The sequence below is a fragment of the Micropterus dolomieu genome, linkage group LG02 (genome assembly GCF_021292245.1).
Source record: "Micropterus dolomieu isolate WLL.071019.BEF.003 ecotype Adirondacks linkage group LG02, ASM2129224v1, whole genome shotgun sequence".
Lineage (NCBI taxonomy): Eukaryota > Metazoa > Chordata > Actinopteri > Centrarchiformes > Centrarchidae > Micropterus > Micropterus dolomieu.
In genome coordinates, this window is record NC_060151.1 from 16,612,102 (window position 1) to 16,634,476 (window position 22,375).

Sequence of the window (22,375 nt, forward strand, 5' to 3'; positions counted from 1 at the left end):
GTAGCACGTCAGAGACGTTTTCTTTTCTAACAACTGACTGATTCGCACAGAGCTGGATGCCAGAGCTCGTGCACCGCGAACACGTCACAGTCCAGAGCCTAAAGCTAAACACTGACGTAAACAGTAACGTTACCTGTACTGCCGTAACATCGGAGTCACACCAAACGGAGTATATTATAAAGTCACACACACACAAAGTATTCATTTATGACGTTGCGGCATTAATTAAATCCGACGAAAGGACAAGAAAAAAATTAAGACCTTGGTAAACGAAATTTAATACTTTGTAAATCAAATTTAAGAATTTTAAGGCGTTATTTTTGGAATATGAAATTGAAGACTTTTTAAATACTTTTAAGACCCAGCGGTTACCCTGGTCATTCATTTGATCTAGCAGCAACATAAGGACAACAACAACAGGGTGCAGGATGAGAGGAGTGTGGCAGAAATTAGCAGACAGAGAGGGATGGACTTCACATGACAGGTTTCACAACTTGGATTAATTTTTATGAAAAGCTGTTTTGATTCTATTGATAGGTGGACCCATACAGACTAAAGGAATATAAATAATCAAGGAAGGGACACATTCAGACTCAACAAGCGCTTCAAAGGTAACAGGAGTCGGCACTTCTTTTTATCTCTTGTACCATGTTGGTTACACTGGTAAATCTATAAGGATTAGACTTTGGGGCTTGTTGTTTCTGTTACATGAACTGAAGGATTGAATTGTGGAGAATCTAACCAATCTAATGATGTGTAGCATGTCCATACTGACATATTGATCATATATTTAAACATTAATATTTTTATTAACGATCTAAGCAGCTTAGAAGCAGCAAAGGCCATCTCGACAGTGTTTAAGAGGTTTTATACATCCGAAACTTATATAAAAACCAGACCAGGCGTTTAATGGAGACCTGCGTGTATTTATCACACACCAGGCTTGTTAAGGGGGGTAGGTGGCTAATATGAATTAGTTTTACAGTAAACGTCAGCGCCTTAGAAACTTTTAGCCACAGCTGAAGGAAGGTTACTGTGATTTTGTACATTGTCCTACATTGTTGTTTTTCATGGACAGCTTTGTTCCAGACACAACATGAACTCTGTTGAATCTAGAGAAAGAGATGCAACTGAGCAATCAGCTGGCACCCATGGTATTTATCTCTTAATACCTCTACCTGCTCCTGTATATGGTTTTCAAGTAAAACCTAACCCTTGAAATAGCAAAAAAGCCTGTACCCTTATCCTCATTTGTACAATTGATAGGGTCAAGACTAAGGCCCCATTCACACTACTGCGTTTTGGTTTTAAAAATGGGGACCTTTTGCTACAATTGCACCTCCCGACCAGACTAAAACGGTGAAAACCAAGACCTAAAATGGAGAAGTTTGAAAACGCTGCCGACCCCGTTTTTCACGTTTTAGTGCGGACGGGCAAAAATGGAGGACTTTAGAAATGATGACGCATCATTTGGTAATTTTATTAAAATACTTTGTACCGTACAAATACCACTTATAGCCTACACTTGTAGCCTACTCTGCATGTCGACGTATTTTCTTTGCGATGACTCCCAGTCGGTTTTACGCTGCCACAATTGCTTAGAAACCCTGTGTAAAATTCATTAACAGTCTCAGCTTATTATTGGTCCATGCAAAAAAAAAATCAGGTGTGATTCTTCGTCTGCATTACTTTATTCTTTCGCCAGATTTTCTGTAACTACGGAACTGACCATCTTCTTCATGTTTGCACCGGCACACGCATACCCAGTGTATGTGAATGGCCACTAGATGTTCATTTTCGTCATTTTAATGTAGACGAAGATCAACCCTGATACGCAGCTAAGACGCTGGTGTGGACAGAGATCGTATTCGTTTTACAAAACGAAGTAGTGTGGATGGGGCCTAAGACATACACGACACACACTTTGAGAATCATCAGGGAGCATGACTGTGGCAGTGGGATGCAGTAAGGAGGGGCTAAAGTGACCATCTTTGAGCGTGGCCAATCGGAAAAGGTTTAAACACTTTTGCCTTGAGGACATGTTGCATGTTCAAGTTTGTTTGAGGCACACTAAGGCCATTAAAGATGCATAAATGTAATCACACATACAGTACAAGCACAAATTGCAGCACATACTTCCATACATGTACACAAGTGCACATGCACGTATGATGCTATGTTGCAATAGTTATGAATCCTCTGTGCATGACTTCCAGAAACAACAGACTCTACAAAGGCTTTGTGCTGAAAGACTAAATTCCTTTTTCTCAGATATCAGTCTGACAGTCCTCTCTCCTTTCGTTCTCTGTCTCTGCCTCTGCATGGGCAGCAGAATCAGCACATCAAATAAACACAGGGAGGGGTATAGCGTTTCGTTTGGAGACAGCAGAACAGGTCATGGACAATGGGAACACATGGAAGCGCGTGAATTGCGGGTGTAAAAAGAAAGCAATTCCAATGCAAATAAGTGTGTGGGCCCTCTTTGAAATCAAATCCGATCGTGGAATTTAATAATTCCTCCAAACTGCTTTCCAGGAAAAAAACTGATTCTTTTGAAATGATCAGTATTTAAGTCTATGCATTCCTCACCTACCAGAGACACAAAATAGCAATGGATGTGGGCTCATTATGAAGCCCAACCTTGGTCCACCAAATGTTATTATCATCATAAAACCTCCACACTCTGGAGACATTGGAGGAGACTTGGAGACATGGCGGCCATTTCGTGTCTGAGCCAATCAGCTTGGGTTTGAGTGGAGCCGCTGGTAAAACACAAAGTGGTGGCGGAGGCAGAAACAGTGAGTCCAAGGACTGTAGCATTTGGCCTGAGGTTCAAACAATCGTCTCGCAGCGCTCTTTATCTGAACCAACCACAAACCCCCAACTACTCTTTACAGTTCAAACTGAGGCTTGAGCAGAAAGGCGATGCTAAATAGCGAAGGGGGAATTTATGGTCTTTGGCTTTAGTGTAAAGTTACAGAGCTAATCTTTGTTAACATGCATGTTGTGGTCATATAAAAACAAAGGCAACAGGCATGTCATCCCCTAATTGAGGGATTAATTTTGAGGTATTTCAAGATGAAAACATGCACAGAAAGAAAAAAAAAACATGACAACATAAAGTGATGAAAAGTCTTTTATTAAGAAGGATGGATTTTGGTAAGGATATGGCAATTGATATAAAATGTCTATTAAATATCAATAACATCAAGTTAATGATATCAAAAACTGAAAATTGAACGATGTAACCAGTTGTGAACATAAATATATATTTCCCAATAAGACAAAGCAGAACTAAAATCAGACAATGAATAAATAGTTCATATGTTAATAAAACCATGAGAGACAACATCAAACTAAAATATGACTGGTCCAGTGATGTGACATGTGTGTGATACTTGTAACAGTCAATAATGCTCACATCTGATTGGACGTCTCATCCTTCATTTGCTTGCGTAGGGTCTACATGTGGCCCTCCCATGGTTACCTGTACAGAGAGAGTTGGGTTATTCTAGTGTTAAACCATTAAACCAACATTATAATACATTTTAATGCATCAGTACTAAAGAATACCATCATGGGAACAAATTTAAACCAACTCTCTCCGATTCCTTTGAGATTAAATTTGTGAGGTACGTTACATTGAAATAACTGATTATTTACTATGATGTGCGTGACTGATTCCTGAGAGATGTTTGCAGAGATGTGAGCGGCAGCGTTGTTTGACGAGGCCCCTTATCACTGTGTATGTATAGATGCTTTTCATAAAGACATAAATGGTTCTTAGAGTATGATGGATGGGAGGCAAATAAAAAAGCCCTCAGGACTGGAAGCTGTCATCGTCAAAGACTTCCTCTAACGTACCTGCACCATTAATAGTGGGTAGCCTGTGGGTAAATCTGCAAGTTCATACCTTAATATACGCACTACCTGCAGTACACAAGTGTAAAAACACATACATAAATACAAGTACTGTAATGCACAGAAGTACAAACTTCCCCATGAACTATGTACAGGCTCGTATGCATGTTTCTATACAATCTAAACAATCATGCAAACCTCCTGCTGCGGCAGGCATCCAGGTCTTCCTGTAGCAAAGAGGCTCTCTTCTGAAGGAAGTTAACCTGCATCACAGACAGACAATGCAGCAATTGGCACAGAGTAATCTTCAAAAATTTACTCACTCCAATTAGTTGTGTGATCAGAATGAGGGAAGTAGGAAACCAATGCATCAGAATACAGAAACTGGGAGCGGAGAAGGTATGATGGCTTTGGGTCAGTTGTGCTTTTGGGTAGAAGGGGTTAGCTAAGTAGGGGAGAGTGGAAGAAAGGCTTGGTTGTTGAGTCCAGGGATTACAGCAGGGGTTGGAGGTCAGGAGATTAGGGCAAAGGGGTTAAGGCACAGAGGGCAGATTATGAGCCAGGTTACTTGAGGTTAGGACGCTGCGAGAGGCGGCAGTGCCATTCTTTTGTTTTGTTTGTCTTTTGGCTACAAAGTGTGAGTTTATTTATGAAGTGTCATTGGCTGAAGGGAAAATAAACCCCATCTACATTTACACGGCATCTACAGCCTGGCAGAATAATCACGGCTCCGAAAGAATCTGTATTGTTCTGGGACTACCGTACTGGAGCCAAGAGTACATTCCTTTCTGTGGGGGAGACCTCAGGAAAGTTCTAGCATTACATTTGGCCTTTCACAGTGGTGAAGTATATGCAATACCCCACCGAAATGTGGTCGGATGCCCCCAGAGACACGAAAACTCTCCCCACCTTTTTTTCACAAAGTAAAAATAATGCACTTTAATGTGCAAAACCCAAGACATAGCCAATGAGAGGAGAAACTGTTCTGGTCATGAATTACATCTTATAAACGTATCTGATCACAGAACTGTGCACTGAAATGGGATCTTGGCAGACCTATTTGAACAAGGCAGGGGTTTATGATGAACCCCTTTTACAAAAACTTGTACTGCAGGGTCCTATCGTCATTAGAGAAACCTCTATGTTGTTTACAGTGTAAAAGCTGAGAAAATGATTCAGTGTCAAAATGCTCAGAGGAACCACATGGGTATATGAATGCGAGGTTTGATTGTGTCATCTGATGGAGAGACAAGGAGAGATTAAAGTTTATGAAAATATACTGGCATTAGGACCAAAGCCATCTTTGCTGCCATCCAAACAAATAACTCTTACATGCATGTTCATCAGGGTTATGTTTATGATAGTTTTGATTGATTCATTAATAACAAGGGAAAGACAGAAGGAAATCACAAACTGAGGATACAGACTGCCAAAACAAACTGTTACTTTGACAACCCTTGAAAAACTGTGGAAGTAAACAGAAATCTAGAAGATGTTATTAAAAAGATATGGATTAATAAAAGAGAAAGAGACTATATTATGTAGGTTGAAAATGAGAACATGAACCCCCAGGCAAATTTTAACATTCTCCAAACTAAAGTCACCAGGATTGAATGTATCAGCATGTTTGTTCTAGTCCTGCCTGTATCTGATCTGTATCTGGCAAACGGTCAGCTCTCACCTGAGCTTTCAGAGAGGTGATGGTGTCTTCCAATTCTTGTCGGAGCTCTGCTGGCATCAAACCTTTGATCTTCTCCTCGTACTCCTGACGCACCACAGTCACCTGAGAAGACAGAGGCAGGCCGACTGAACAGTGTCAGGTAACTTAAAGGATCTGCCACAAGAAATAAAGCAATAAATCCGTATTAGTTATTAAACCATAAAATTAATACATATGCATTATCTGCCACCTGCACAGACAGTAAACTGTTTTTCTTGACTCTGACACAATTAAAGAACTTTCAACAATGGGAAAGAAGCTCATTAGGAAGCAAGTGAATACTATTAAGCCATTAAAAGCATTGCTGAATAAGTGCTTCTGCTGTCCATTCACATACACACTCGCATGTATGCACTTCTAGACACCAAGTGAGCAGCTCCCTTGGAGGAGACACACTGACACACAGACAGAGGGTATCCCCCTCTTTATTCATGGCTCAGAGTATTCCCTCGCTCTTCACAGCTCCTTCACATCTCCGCAGGGGGTCCGCAGACTGGCATGTCTCGCTCTGCACAACACCCCCTACTGGCTGCTGATGACTACAGCCAAATCTGATACAATGCCTTTATAGGGCCTGTTACACAGCTGGGTTTGGAAGACGACAGGGCCGTGGTGGAGGGCAGAACACATCAAACGCAGCAGCAGCTCAATAGCTTGCTAGCTAGCTAGCTCCACTGGGGAGGACTGGAGGAAGTCTGTCTGGGGCTAAATTACACTCTACTAAACCAGAGTCTGATTATAGAAGTTGAAAAGGGTTTGGTTAGCGCAACCCCCCTCCATTACCCACAAACTCACATGAATGGACACACGCACACATATACAGACGTGTGCACACACACGCATGCACAAACACAGTGCTTTTACAGAACTGTTAAAGCATTTACAGCATTTTTGAAAAGAGTTGCTGAATCAATTAATTCAGAGCTTGATGAATAGTTTAACAGAGTTCGAGGAATCAACAGGGCCTGTTAAAAGCAACAGTTTTCACCCACATATTTCAAGGTGTAACCAGGGGAGAGTCTGAGCATTTCAAACGAGGATAATGTCTTTGACAGAGCCAAACGTCCATCTAACATTAAGCATATCCCCACGCTCCCCCACCTCTCCTCTCATCAGTCCGGCCTTTCAAGTGAAGGGAGCGTGAACGAGGTGAGGGGGAGGGAAAAAGATTGGTTTTGCTAAAATAATTTTCCTGTTGTGGATTTAACTGATTGTTCTGGCTTTGGCTAATTAATCTTCCTGGGCACAATGAAAGGGATTGGGAAGCACTTCAAAGCAACCTTCCAGTATAAATGATCCCAACATGAAGCAGCTCACTTTGTCTCGGCACAGTGTGCAGTAGATTAGTCTGCCGCAACTTTGCCAAATTTTCAGGCTCCTTCTGCCCTATTCATTTGAAAGTGTTGGGACAATAATATTGGGCCTAGAGTCCATCAGTTTACAGAAATATGTCTTTTTTCTTTCTCTCTGAGTGAGAATGAAGTGAAGGATAATTTGAGAGTGACTGGTTTCAGAAGCTTTAATTTGAATGTCCAGGAGTTAAAAAATCAGATGAAGCTACGGGAGTGTGGATTTTCAAAAACTATCTATCTATAGCAGCTTCTGTAGTCATAACAGAATGGCAAGCCAAGACAAAACACACTCCGCTACCTCAGACCGAAGCAATAAACAATGGTTGAATAAACACATCCCTTACCAACCACTCTGAATATAAGTCTAGATTCTTCAAAAGCCACTCTCCTTAGTTTTGCATTTTTGGTCCATGTATGGTGCAGTTACCGCAGCAATGAGAGATCCGCTCTGCCTAAATTACAAGCTCTTTTGTGGCAATGCTGTCTCCCTTTTCCTTCCCATACATTAGAATGGGCACCACTACAACAGAGTATTCACCAGGACTCACAGAGAGCAACGGGGATGACTGGATAGTGTACATACAGTCATAAGAACTGATCAAACTAGATAAGCCGTGAATGTTTGTTTTAGTAACAACAGCAGAGGGAAGCCCAAACTAGAACTGATGTATTGTGTGATACAGTTAGGTTTTGTATCTGGCATCTGTCCTAATGACTTTGTGGTTTACTGCACTGAATGGCTGCTGTGGCCGTTGGTGTGAGAAAAGTAAAATATCGTTATGTTTTGTGGTTGAATTGTAAAACCGTACATACTATACTTACTGCATGCAGATTTGCATAACTCCTTTTCTGTATATCGACATTAACCTGAATGAATAAGATTTCTGCTCTTGCTTCCCAGTGTCAGACCAAAGCATTTGCAAACACATCATTCCACAGTAGGTCTAACTAAAGCTTAGCCATAGTTTACTGTGCATTCTGTGTGGGCGGAAGCAGCAGCCTTTCTTATAACATCTCCGTTGTGGAAACGTATGCAAGAGTAACAGATACAAAAAAATAAAAAAAAGCAGACAAGGATAGGTAAAGTACCAATTCAAATTTCTGACTTCACTGTGTCGCTCAGTGGTGTTAAAATTCAAAACAGGTGCATCTCGCAAACTAACCTAAGATGTCTGACTGAGACATTGTTCCTTCAGATTTGCATTCTCTCGCCTCTTACAAGGTCCCTCTCCCTCTCACATCTCTATTTTTCTTTACGCAAAAACACAAATTTTTATCCTCTTTCAACATCTTTTTACAGCAAAGGCATGTTTGTTTTTCTGACAGTTGGCAGGAGGCATGTGATGGCATCTGAAAAAAAAAGAAGCATCCTCACCATTAGGACAGATGCCGGTGCCTTTGAACAATACTGTTGATCAAACCCTCCATGAGGTTTTGGTCATTGATGGACTCCAGATGAGAGTGAAAAGGAAAGAAAACAGAGGAAGGAAAACACGGAGGGGAATAAAATGTGCCACTATTTCCTAAAGCAATGAAAAGGGACTTTGACTTCATCTACCAGAGCTCTTTTTAAAATGAGATTTTGTTTGTTCCTGATGAAGCTTGATTCTCTAGTTTTGAAGACTGTGAGGAGCGGCAGTCGTTTTCCCCTCCCAGTCATCTTAAAATGACACCATTTCATCTATATATAGTCTTTAGATTGTGGTTCAGACTTTCCCTTGCGTTTGGTACTGTCACATGGCGTGGTTTTTGACAGCTGCCAGCAGAAAGGAACAAGCCCTCAACACTTTCAATGTTCAAATGAAGTTTGTCACATCGTTGGGAAGCTTGATGTATGCTAATGAAGTTGGGGTGTCTGTGTGTGCGTGTGTGTACCGGCTTGCGTGGGACGGGTTGGGGGGTGAGTAGCTGCTGGAAAGACATTTTTGATATACCCCCTTGTTCCAAAGTGACAAAAACCTTGTCAGGAACAAGGGGGAACATCAAAAATGACGCCACTCACAAAGTTTGCACCTCCACATCCACGGAGTTGGCAGTCAGAGAGTTCACCAAGGAGCAATTTGAATTCAAAATGCTTTGCTGCAAGAGGGGAAAAAAGAAACCGCTTCATAAAAGTGAAAAAAAGAAAAAGGATAAGGCAGAAGGAGATTATTAGTGGCTACAGATCTTAGTCAAGTTGTTAGAACTATGGGATGGATTGTAGCTGCTGATGTAATGTACCTGAACAAAAAAAAAAAAAAGCACACAGGAAAACGACTGAGTCTACAGAACTTAAGTTCAACTCCTCTGCATTTTTATGTCTGTATCAATAGTGAAAACAACAGAAATTATTTATTTTTTATTTTACCAAGCTCCCATGTTGCAGGAGAACACATCTCTAAAACTTGTACAGTTCACTGTGCCCACTGTATCATTATGTATTTATACAAAGAGGTGTACTCTTCAGCATTCTGCTCCTCTCTTCAAGGAGAATTGAACCACACAGTGAGCTGCTGAGACGCCATTTTAGAGTGGGGGAGCCTGCGAGGGCCCTGCAAGTGTGAGGCAAGCAACATCTGTGTGAAGTCTGGGCAGAAAGGCTGTTTTTGCATGTGAGGGCTCGGATTACAAAGGCAAGTCTTGGCAGATAAACTGGGGCAATATCAGTTTGAGGAGACTGAGAGTGGAGATTTATTGTCTCACACAAAAAAACACACAAAAAAACAATGCACATATGATGTACACTAATGTAAAAACATACAGCAGAAGGACTGTTTTCCTTTTGACCAAGCAAACACCATGCACACTCAAACACACGCACCTGACCTTAGGTGAGAGCAGGGTACCAAGGAACAATGACAATGGATGAGAGTAAGGGTGCAATGGCAGGAGAAGGATGGGGACTTGAAAACAACTTAACAGGTACAACATCAACAGATTTAAAAAAAAATACTGAAGGCTAAAAAGCAGACTGATGTGCAGGGAAACTACTGGATCTATAAATTGAACAATTGAACCATACAGACTAAATAAAAAAAAAGGATTTTTTCCCCCTCTGATTTTTTTCCTGTAAGGTTTGAAGAGATGAATCTATGTTGTTTTCAAGGAAATGTTTGTTTTTTTAGTAACGCCAAGAACCTGCCTATCCTATTAGCTGGGCGCAGGCATTTTAAATGTCTACACTGCCACTGCCTCCTCTTTCTCTGACAAAGACATGCTTTATGTCAAAACATCAGTTGCTGCACCTTATTAAAAAGCTCTTACCATAACTGTGTGCTTCAGATGAGATCGCTCCACATCCTGCCTCAGCTGTCTCTATCTGTTGAGGCATCAGTTTTAGCTCCGAGTTGGCTGATGTGCTGAAATTCCTTGGTTCTTTTATTCGACTATGGCACACTTCCTGTTTGTGTCTCTGCTGCCAAGTTTGACGTTGCAAAACATTCTGCAATAAATTAGTGTAATGTGTTTGTGGTAGATAATCAAGTACCTAAAATTGGTACCAAATGCTTAGTCAGTTTCTTGGTCTTGTTTACTCATTTACTTGCTGCAGCATTTTTCCTATCAGTATCAAAATCTGTGTTTCTTACTGGCGCCAGTATCAAAACATTTCAACCATAGACTAAGCTCTATAGACCACAAGCAAACCGTGGGTTTTAAAGTGCTTCATAAAAACATAAATAATAAAATTAACTTACATTAATAAAAAAAAAATGAAATAACAGTTTGCACAGTGGAAAACTTCGAAAATCAGACTTGTTAGCATCTCGAAGCCAACATTTGATTGAACCTCATATACCTGATGTTTACTTTATGGCTTAATGCTCTATACTCTGTACTAAACACTAACACCAACCAGCAGCGTATCTGAGGGAATCGGCAAGATGCTGAAATATTGACATCTCTCTTACTTTGTGTCACTTGCTTAATAACTATAAGGGGTTATAAAATGTGTAAACAATATGCAATAATGGTTGCTAGGGAACTTGTTGAACGTGTTGAAGCATCAAAAGATTTACTCTTCACCTTGAAAAAGTACTTTTTTTTTAACAAGTCAAGGGATTTTGCCAACCTTTGGGAAAACTTTTCACCAATAAATCAACTGATTATGTTTTCAATGATGGACAACAGAGTAAATAACACTAAAACAGTGACCTAAACCCTTATCCAGACAAAACGATCTGACATTATAGGAGGCAGGTTCAGGGGTCAGCTCCTCAGGAAACAACGTGCAGCGCCTCTTTGGCTGAGTCAGTGACCAACGGCTCCTAACAACCACTGACCCCTTCCCGCAGATTTGTGACGGCCAGACACTGAGGTGTGTGACGAGTGTGTGAAGTGTGTACAAGGGTCAGTGGGCGGATCAGATGGGACACAAGAGAATGAATGCCTTGGTGTACATACCAGAATACAAAGAACTGCCTCCTGTGTGAGTGTAGTCATTATTGCTTTCTTCTCTGTGTGTGTCAAGGTCAAAACAGAGCCTGATTACAGGGCATACTGGGGAGCCACGGGGAGTGTCTATGTGCGAGTATGTGCACACAGAGGCTTCCCTCTGAACACAGGCAGTGGTGGCATTCCTGGCCCTAGGCGCTGGCTCTTGAAGCAAAATCTCAAGGAATTTGGGAAATGTGTGAGGGGGCATATCTCTGGCTCTGAACAGGAGGACGAGAGATGGTAGAGTGATGAGGAGAAGGCACAAAGGAAGGAAGAAGCCATTATTTTGTCTTTTGTGGCCCCCTGGAGGGTCTAGTAAGGATGGCAACTGAGGGGCGAGGGGCTAGGGACATCAGGTGATTTGGGAGCAGAGATGGGTGTTGAAGAGGTCAGCAAAGAGAATCGAGAACCAAAAAATGGATAGCATGATTAATAAGAAGTCAAAAAGAGGATATGTGCTTGCGAGAAGCAAAATGAAGTGTGACGAAAAGACTGAGGGCAGCGGGTTGAAAGAAATTAATGTTGGGCAGCAAGAGTGATGCAACGGTAATGGTGGGGAGCAAAGCAAATGAGTTTGAATAAGAGGCAGCCTGCCTCTCTTAGACATGCCTGAAGAGCATGAAAAGTGAGAGATGGAGAGAGAAAAAAAGAGCAAGTGTATTACCTTCTCTTTCGTCTCCAGCTCTTTGCTTAGCAGCTTCTTCTCTGAGCAGTGCAAGTGCCTCTGTAGACTTTCCACCTTTTCCTGCAGAGCCTGGGGGAGGGAGAGACAGTCAGTGTTGTCAGCTGACTGACGGGAAAAGAAAAGCATATAGGGATCTGCGTAGTGTAATGTGTAACCGACGCACAGAGGTATACATTAATCTACAGTTACATATGAACTGGGCGAGAGTCACGCGCTGAATCTGGATGAGAGGAGTGCAACTTCTGAAAACAAGAGCGATGAAGATGCACAGAGCCAATGATAAAATATTCAAGACACAAAAAGGTAGACAGAATGGGGCACAGAGACGAGAGATGCAGCCTGTGATTAGTCTTTGCGTCTTAAGAGGCTAATAATAAAGTCATGGCAGTAATTACTGGCAAGCTGGCCCTATTTAGCCCAAACTCATTTCTAGACAAGGGCATACAGAGAGAGAGACTCGCTCACTCTGGGAATTAGCAAGTTGCATTCCTTCAAGGATAATTATTTCTTTGGAGGTAATAAGGGAGATATACTGTATCATTTAGCAGATAAGATCCCCCCCTTTACATGTACTCAAATAACTGAGTAGATCAAATTTCCCCATAGGCGCCAATAAAGAATTTCATAAATTTTGCTATGTAAGATTCAGGCAAGAAAGAAATAAAGAAAATGCACCGTATGTGTGTGCACGCATTTGTGCACTACATTTTTCCCTCTCTGCCTATAAGTGATAGCAGTGGAAAGAAAGGCGCAGTTCCTGCATGCGACGCAGAACCAGATGTTTTGAGTGCACATGTGGACACTTCATCTTTGATTAGTCTACATGAAAAGCAGAGTGGGTGTGTACGGGGCACTGGCTAGCATCAATATCCTCGGCGTCTCTCCCCAGTGGAGTTGAGTGAGGGGGCCAGGTGTTGCCTCGTCGATTCTCAGAGCTAGAGGGAAACACAGTCCAGGTGATAGGCATGACCGGCCTGATCTACAACCCACTACATTGACATAAATCACACATAGACTGTTAGGCATCAAGGCCAGGCTGAACTTCTGGGTAGCAACATTCTGAGAATGACTGACTCAAAAGGGTAGGGAGGAAATCTTTGTTGTCAGTTAGATTGTTAGATACAGTAGATCACAGTAGCTAAAAGTTATTTTTTGACATTTAATCATTTCCTTTTAATAATTTGAAACATCAAGACTACACCACAGTGTGAACTCACACAGTGAACTGCATCAATGCTGGTAAACTGACTTTATAATGTACAGTGGCTAATTTAGGCCCCCGGCAGATGGATTTCTAGATCAACACACATTACTAGACTATTACGGTTATGGAGCATGTTGAGGTCACTTTTAGCTCTGCAGCATGAAAGGCATCCAGAGTGTTGATCCTATTAATCAGGGCCAGTCACGATCCCATCACAGCCCACATCTCCATCCAGTGCAACCCCTTGCTTTCGATTTCATCATTTCATTTTGTTTATTGGTGAATCAAAGGCTCAATGACACCAGAAATGCATTTTTAGTGGATTTGACATAATTTCTCACACATTTTCTGACTGCAGTGACTGAGTGTGAGGTTTCTACATTTTCTTTTGGAGTTTTTCCTTATCGAAGGTCAAAGGATAGCAAGGGTTGTATAGATTGTAAAGTCTTAAGAGTTGCAATTCTTACCTTTCCTTCTTCCAACACTTCCACCACTGTGAACCTAACCTCACCTCCATCTATCCATCTCTGTCCCCCTTTAAACCCACTTCTGATTCCCCACACTGTGACACAGCATTTCTGGACCAGGTCTTCTGGGAAGTAAGGCTGACTAGTGGGCCTCACTGGTGACGTGTTAACCTCTTTCATGTGGGTTCTGTATCTGATGAGCTCAAAATAACTCTGAGGGTAGACATTGGGCAAATTCTGCTGATGAATAAAAGCGCTTTGTGAGTCAGATAGAGCCTCGGAAATATTTATGTCATTATCATGGTCAGGCATGATGGTCTTATGGTACTGGGGGCTGTGTTGAGGCATAGAGCAACTGATATCACACTAAGTTATGGCTACAGATATTCATTCAAGAAAAACACTACAATAAAGCTCAATGAAGTAGAAAATATAGACACCTGTGAACACCTGTACAGCCCCCCGATGCAGTTTGAATACCAGTGTTTGACTTTGAATTTAATCCAGTGCTAGCCCAGGGGCAAACATCTCAAATGACAATGAATTTGCATATTTATATGGCTAACACTAATAACAGTTGTTTATGGGTAAATATGAAAACGACACACAATAAAGTCTGAAGACGACTTGCCACTCCCAGGTGATGCAGCTTTTCCTTTTTGTCATTGATCCCTCATTTTAGTCTAACTTCCTGGCTGTCTTCAATCTGTTCTTTATATATACAGATGTATTGCAGGCAAACACGTAAACGCTCAACGTACACGCAAGAAGCAGGTTGTTTCTAAAGTATTTAGTGTGTCAAAGTGTGTGAATGACCCTGTATAGAGGACCCTGCTTAAGTTTCTCCAGATGCTCAGGGTGATATGGACTTTATCAGCCATGCAGACTGGATCATTGTGAACAGGCCAGGAAGAGGGGGAAATCAGATTTCCTCATGTAGAGGTAGCAGGAGGGGGTGTGGGAGGAGGGAGAAGAGGAGGAGGAAAATTACAGGTGAAAAGAAAACAAAATACAAAGCAAAAAGCCTGGCAAGATAAGACAGACAAGTGACAATATCAGGAAGACAGAAGGAAAGGAAGACAAAGTTCAGATAGGTGAGAATGAGAGAAGATACTGAGGAACATGAAGGACAGAAACACGTGGCCGGAGTGAAGAGACGGGGCAGCAGTGTACCTCTGCAGCACAGTCCCTCAGCTGGGAGCTTGAAGGCCTCTCTCACCTCTCCATCAGCAGTGTGCCTCTGCCTTTCATTCCAAACTTTGGCTCAAAGGATTAGCGAGGCACACGCGCACCAACAAACACACCGCTCAGAGCGATCCATGCAGGTAGAGGCATGCATTAATATTAACAGCAAAAGTTCTAAAAATGTGAGTGCTACACTCAGTCAAATGAGTGTGCAATTCCAGTGTTGTATGCACACACACACAGCCGCACAGACACACCAATGCCTGAGTCATCTTTCCTGGGTGGTCCTCCTGCTCAGATAAGGCAAGCATGTTTCCCTTGGGTGAAGTAAAAGCAACAGAGGGCAGAAAAAAAGGCAAAAGAAGAAAGAAGGGAGGGAATAGTGGGAGGAGGGGAAAAAAAGGCCAGGGGCCTCTTTAAACTTGGTGTTTTGTTAGGAGCCGAGCTGCTCTTCATGTGCGGCGGGGCCTTCTATTTGCAGCGTGCTGTCAGAAGTTTCTCCCAAAGTCTGGATTAAAGAGCTCCTCTAATGACACTGATGCTGGACGACTTCAGAAAGCAGCTAAAACCTCACACTGCACTGCCTCCAGCCAAGGAGACACACACACACACACACGTAAAAAGGTAACAACAGATCCATACACAAGGGGCACGAAGCACACAGAAGGAGATAAGCAAAGAAACAGTATGTGGAATGCGCCCACACACACACACAAACACACCAGCTTTAGTAGAACAAGGTGGTGTGTGTATGTATGTCTACTGATCTAATAGTAAATAATAAAGGAGGTGCTAACCTCAAGGAGAGGTGGATGGCCAGAGAGATGAGCACAGACTCTTTTATCTGCACTTTTATCAAAGGATTGTGGGAAAGGTAAAGAAGTGAGTGTAAGAGAAGCTGTAGGAGGAGGAGGAGGAGGAGAGAGGTCTCCCTCCTGAGGTGTTAGAGAAGTGAAACTTTTGCTTTGCTGTGTGTCTGTCTGTCTGTCTGTCCACCCTTCCATGTGTAGGATTAAAAAGATCTGGTTTAGCAGGTCACCCAGAACAGCCCCTCTGAAAGATCTCACTGATATTGGTATGAATTGCCTTTCTTTCAGTACTTTGATGCTTTTCAACACTTTTCCCAGAGTTGATTTCCAACTGAGGTGCAAACTCTCCTGAACAGCAAATAGAACAATTATCTCGTCTATTGCAATATGGACACAGTTATGGAGGCGTCTTTCCTAGTACTGATGAAAATAGTAAGACAATTGCTGCGGTAATGAAGACATGTTGCAACCGAGCTATGCCCACAGGGGGAACACGCTGTTCTCTATCTTTTTCGTCTACGTCTCCTTCAGCTGCTGTGAGCTACAGTAGAAAGAGAATAGGAAACAACTCTGAAATACGCGCCATATGCTCTGTGTGTGTATTTGTGAGTGTGTGTTTGTGTGTGGGCTTACATACATACATTCTGTTTATCAAATAGTATATCATTAAATTAAAGTTTAGCAAAACTTGCAAATGCAAATTGCTGCCTAAAAACTCTTGACAATAACTTAAAAACAAAAACAAACCCCCCCCAGATAGATCCCTGTTTCAATTCAGGACTAAATTAGCTGAAGTCATTATTATAACCTGTTTACTGCTGGCTGCATTAAAGTGTAGAGTATTTCTACCCCCCGGCGATCACACAGCTTTAATTACGAATCTGGTGTCTGACTTGTATTTTGTGCTCTCAAGCATTCTGAGATGTTTGGGAAAGTAACCTTGTTAAATGTGCATGCAGCACCTTTTCACTTCCATGACAAATTAATAAATTTTAACTCAAACTCCTGGACTTTAATAGCTCCTGTGTTTCAGCAGGTTTTCTGCTCATGTTCAAAACTTTTTGCACATTCAGAGTCTCTCCCACACGTCTGTGTTCTCTGACAAGTCCAGAAAAAAAGTCGCAATATTACGAGACTAATAATAATAAGTTGAATTTGTATAGCGCTTTTCACGAACTCAAAGTCGCTTTACAGAGCAGATAAAGAAAAAAAACAAACAGCTAGGGATAGGCAGAGGAGAAGAGATGGGTCTTAAGGCGGGACTGGATAATGGTGAGGGACTCAGAGGTGTGGATCTCATGGGGGAGGGAGTTCCAGAGCCTGGGAGCTGCCCTGGAAAAGTCTCTTTCCCCAAAACCGCTGGGCTTGGACTTGGGGACGTAGAGGAGACTGGCTGAGGTGGATCTGAGGGACCGCAAAGGTTGGTAGGGGGAGAGGAGGATAGTGAGGTATGAAGGGGCCAGGTGGTGAATGGCTTTGTAGGTAAGGACAAGGATTTTGTATGTGATCTGGTGAGAAATGGGAAGCCAGTGTAGTTGTTTTAGGACTGGAGTGATGTGGTGCCAGGATTTGGAGCAGGTGATGAGTCGAGCGGCTGAGTTCTGGACCAGTTGGAGTCTTTTTATGTAGATTGAGTTGATACCAAGGAGTAGTGAGTTGCAATAGTCCAGCCGTGAAGAGATGAAGGCGTGAATGAGTCTTTCAGCAGCAGAGGGTGTGAGTGAGGGTCTGATTTTGGCAATATTTCGAAGGTGAAAGAAGGAGGTTTTAATGACATGACGGATGTGGGGCTCAAGGGAGAGGGTTGAATCAAAGATCACACCGAGGTTGAAGGCCTGGGGAGACAATGGTGCCGTCGATGATGACAGTGGGGTTATTGGCTTTGCTGAGAGTGGATTTGGAGCCTATGAGGAGGAATTCTGTTTTATTGCTGTTTAGTTTGAGGAAGTTGTGTTGCATCCAGGTTTTAATCGCTAACAGACAGGAGTTGATGTGGGAGTGGGGGGGATTGTGGGGGGATTTGGTGCTGAGGTAGATCTGGGTGTCATCACCATAACAGTGGAAGGTCAGGTTGAAGTGGCGGAGTATCTTACCAAGGGGGAGGATGTAGATGATGAAGAAAAGGGGGTCAAGTACGGAGCCTTGGGGAACGCCTTGGGTGACTGTGACTGTAGCAGAGATGTGGTTATGAAGAGAGATGAAGTGGGATCTGTTGGAAAGGTAGGAACGGAGCCAGGTGAGTGCAGTACCTTCGATACCAAGGTCTTGGAGTCTGGTGAGCAGGATGTTATGGCTCACAGTATCGAAGGCTGCACTCAGGTCAAGAAGAATAAGAATGTTGAGGGAACCGGTGTCAGCAGAACCAGATTGGAAGGGTTCAAATTGGTTATTGGCTTGGAGATGAGTTTGTAATTGTGAGGCGACTATACTTTCGAGGGTTTTAGACATAAAGGGGAGGTTGGATATTGTTGTGTATAGTGATTAAGGGAAGAGGGATCCAGACCAGGTTTTTTAAGAACTGGGGTGACAGCGGCAGTTTTGAAAGCAGAGGGGACGTTTCCAAGGGACAGTGAGGAGTTGAAGAGGTTAGTGAGGTAAGGGGAAAGGAAGGGGAGGCATGACTTCATGAGAGGAGTAGGGAGGGAGTCAAGTGAGCAGGTAGTGGGTTTGGAGGAGCTGATGAGTTTAGAGATTTCAGGGGTAGTGACCAGGTCAAACTGGGAGAGGAGGCAGTGTGGAGGAGTATGGAGGTCAGACAAGATAGGGGGAAGAGGGTCCGTGGTAGGTGCTGGAGTAGGTACTGGGAGGTCTGATGCAGGGGATAGAGACTGATAAATGGTGTTGATTTTATCAGCGAAAAAGTGAAGGAATGAGTTGCAGAGATCCGGAGAAGAGGTAGGGAGGGTGATGGTCCGAGGCTTGATGAGGTTGTTCATTGTGGTGAAGAGGGTTCTAGGGTTATGACAGGGGTTGGAGAAGATGGAGGAGAGGTAGGCAGATTTGGCAGCAATGAGGGCATCTTTGTAGGCAATGAGGTGGAGTTTATAGGCTTCATGGTGGACTGTGAGAGATGATTTTTTTGTCAGACGTTCAAGCTGGCGGCCAGTTTGTTTCATTTTCTGGAGTGTAGGTGTGTACCAAGGTGACGAGGTGTTAAAGGTGACGGTTTTTGTTTTGAGGGGAGCCAGAGTGTTAAGGGAGGAAGATAAAGCGGAGTTGAGGTGGTTTGTGAGATCATCAGGTGAGGTGAGGGTTGAGTCCAGGTGGAGAGTAGTGGAGAGCAGGTCAGAGAGATGGTGGGGATCAATGGATTTAAGGTTGCGGAAGGTGATTTCTCTAAGGAGGCGGGGGCGTGCGGTTGAAGAAGGAATGGTGAACCGTATCAGTTTCTGATCAGAGAGGATGTTGGATGAGAGTGAAGTTGTCCAGTAAAATGGTGAATTCTGATGACAGCTTGCAGGTGGGGGAGTCTAATATGGATGTTGAAGTCACCGAGTAGCAGCAGACGTGAAGAGAGAGATGAGGCTAGAGTTAGGAGTTCTGAAAAATCAGAGAGGAAGGAAGGGTTTGGTTTAGGTGGCCGGTAGATGAGGATAACTGTCATGGAGGAAAGAGCTTTGAAGGCGAGATATTCGAATGAAGATACTGAGGGGAGGGTGAATTCGGTGATCCGGAAGTTCTGATTGTAAATGACGGCAAGGCCGCCACCATGACGGGAGGGGCGGGGTTTGCAGATGTAATTGTAGTCAGTGGGGGATGCTTGGTTGAGAGAGAAGTCGTCATTGGGTTGTTGCCAGGTTTCGGTGAGCAGACGGAAATCCAGCGTGTTGTCGAGGATTAGTTCATGGAGGGCAGGGGCTTTATTGTTAATCGATCGGGTGTTGAGGAGGGCAAAGTTGGCATGGTGAGAGGGTGGTGAGATGGGGGCAGGCTGGAAAGATCTGAGGTTGTTCCAATTAACAGTGCGTGTGGGGGGGTAATGCAGTTGAGGAGGGACAGCGAGGGAATTTGCAAATGATTGGAGAATAGGTATAGGTGAATTGTGAATAGCGCTGTAGTCCAGTCTGGGTTTTTTATGCAGCCTGTCGGTGCGCTCAGCTCTATGTAATGCAGTGGGGGAAGCGTTCCGATGACGGGGGAGAGGTGCTACAGAGCGTGCAGGGGACCAGATGGATGGAATGGATTGTCCGTGGTGAAGATAAACAAACTTGCGCCGAGAGCTTCTGTGGATGTAACGGGGTCGTCGAAGAAGTCCGAGCTGTTTGATGACTGGGATAAAGGATGGAATGGAGTGGTTGATTAATTCGACCAGTTGCAGAGTTGAGTATTTGAACATGATGCCGAGCGGAGGGACTGAGAGCTCCGTGATAGCAGTTAGCAGTGGACTAGGGACACAGAGATGGATGACTGATGTAAGTGCAAAATGATCCACGGCATGTCAAGAGGAGATGAAAGTCGCGGTCCAGGCTTGCATCTGGTGGAGGTTGCCTGTGAGAAGGGCTAGGAAATCAGGCTAGCCGCTGATGCAGCTAGAATTAGCCACCACGCGTTGGATGAGCACGAGCAGCTAGCTAACGGCAAACCGACGAGGCAGTAGTCCGGTCAAGATGCCCAAGCGGCTTCAGGAACCAGCTGAAAGGCTGTCCAAAGGTAGGGGTACAGTGAACACAAACACAACAAAACAAAAGAGGAGCAAAGGAAGGAATAGCAGACAGAAAAGCGGTGAATAAACAGCGCCAGCGTCCTCTCACGTAGACACGACAGTAGAGAGTCAGAGAGTAGACAGTAATTACTAACGTCATCATTTAATGAGAATTCATAATAAATTTTAATTCTACCTGCCCTATACTCTGCTGTGCATTACTTTATTGCTCCGCTGGTAGTATCCCCTTCAGACCATTTGGAAAACGAAATGAACTGAAAACACCTGAAATCTCACCACAAATCCACGTTAACTTCAGCACCTCTGATCAAGTGCAGCTCACGGTCCCAAACAGAGCAAGTTGGCAATTCCGTTTTTAGATGTTTATATTGCAAAACCTGATTACTATCACGGTGTACTCCGGTGTTGCATTAGCTGAGTAAGTCAGTTATACATTTGTTTTTCACTGTGTGAAAAAATTGATGTGTGGCGTGACACCATGTGAAAAATGTCAAATGAGATCTCGTCACTCCCCTAGTTTTTATATGATAACATTAAAGTACCAATTAAACCCAGCAGGTAATATTTGCTAGCCTCTGAATTAAGCAATCGGCTCCATGTAGGCAGACCTCTCAGTCTTTAGCAGTTGTTGGAGCAGCTGATAGTACAGACCAGAAAAGACGTTGAGCCATCTTTTAAAACTACTTCTGCCTACAGCCCAAATTAATCTATACATGGAATTCATCAAACACAAAAGCTCAAGACATTAGGACATCGTGGTCTCTTTGTACTTAGCATTAGGCTTGTGGTTTAATGAGTAATTTCCGTTTGTTGCCCATGATTGGAGCATGGCCTCTATGAGGTTTTCTACTTCCCACGTTCACTAGCTGCATCCTGGAATGTTATCTCTCTCCTACTTCCACCACCTCTTATATGTGGATCAAACACTGCCGGGAATCTGCCGACAGCTGGAAAAGTCATCAATCAGCCAACACCAGGCACACATATACAGTCGCATGAACACACACACAGACATGAAGGCAGATGGGTGCATACACAGATACATAAAGAGAGTCAGAGTGAAAGAGAGAGCCTTCACACATACAAGTACAGATCTGAGATGAGATATTTCTAGCTGACACCAATGTTAATATAAAGGACAAAACAGGCCTGAACTAGAAGTTGGAGTGCAGCCTTACTGACAGCACTACATTCTACTCACTCCTTTCAAGTATAAAGAGCACAATCGTCAGACAAGAAGACAAAGAATTCTAGAAAGTAGTTAAAATTTTACATATAACTGAGCAAACACACTGGCTTTGTAAATTAGACTAGACTCAAAACATTAGTAGCCATTTACTACTTTGGTCCTTTAAATGCCGCATCAAGCAACTTATAACTCCAAAACTAATTTAAAACAACAAGCCCTGATACAATATGAGCTTATCAACTTCTTACAGATAATATGTTGGTAAATAATTGTTCACTTACAAAATCAGCTGAAACAAAGCAACATGGATATGCCACTGGAATTCTCCATCACCTTTTAACCGCACCTTAGTCAGCTAACACTGGAGTTAAATACTGTATGTAAATCTCTTTGCCTTGCTAATGTTTAATGTTTTCAGTCACTAAGTGAGCTGGGAGCAGTTACACATAACTTTATATGTACAGGCGCTGTTTTGGTTTATTAACAGGACACAGAGACTAAGGTGTTGATTCTCAGTGAGACTGGCAGTAACATCCTTCCATATTACAGGGAGCAATTTGATTTAATGTTAATAAAAATAAAAAATAAAATGTTAATAAACTTTGAATAAAAATTTTAAAAGTAGTATTCCCACATGCACTTGAAAAAGAATTTGACAGAAACACAAGTGGGCTTAACAAACTTCAATTAAACAAATTTAAGTTTGACGTGAAGAACATGGACATGTGTTGAAGGACGTGGACAGACTCGCGAACAGAGAAAACAAACACAAACAAACGCATACAGACAACAACTGAAGCAGGTCTTTTCCTCTGCCTCAGAGGGTA

General features: G+C 42.9%; 1 protein-coding gene across 6 annotated transcripts in view; it reads right to left on the bottom strand.

Moving 5' to 3' along the window:
• Nucleotides 1-3,129: 3,129 nt before the first annotated feature.
• The window catches only part of cep112 (centrosomal protein 112), a 104,315-nt gene continuing 85,069 nt past the window's right edge, over nucleotides 3,130-22,375 (bottom strand). For 3 of the 6 annotated variants that reach the window (XR_006823370.1, XR_006823367.1, XR_006823365.1), the window contains 5 exons: nucleotides 12,011-12,100; nucleotides 10,177-10,354; nucleotides 5,543-5,644; nucleotides 4,060-4,124; nucleotides 3,130-3,487 (listed from right to left, as the gene is read on the bottom strand). Coding sequence is in view for 3 of the 6 variants with exons in the window: in XM_046041316.1 (XP_045897272.1) it covers nucleotides 3,484-3,487; nucleotides 4,060-4,124; nucleotides 5,543-5,644; nucleotides 12,011-12,100 (261 nt within the window). In the remaining 3 variants the exon portion in view is untranslated. The remainder of the gene's footprint in view (nucleotides 3,488-4,059; nucleotides 4,125-5,542; nucleotides 5,645-10,176; nucleotides 10,355-12,010; nucleotides 12,101-22,375) is intronic. The other 3 variants (XM_046041316.1, XM_046041304.1, XM_046041310.1) reach the window with 3 other exon arrangements.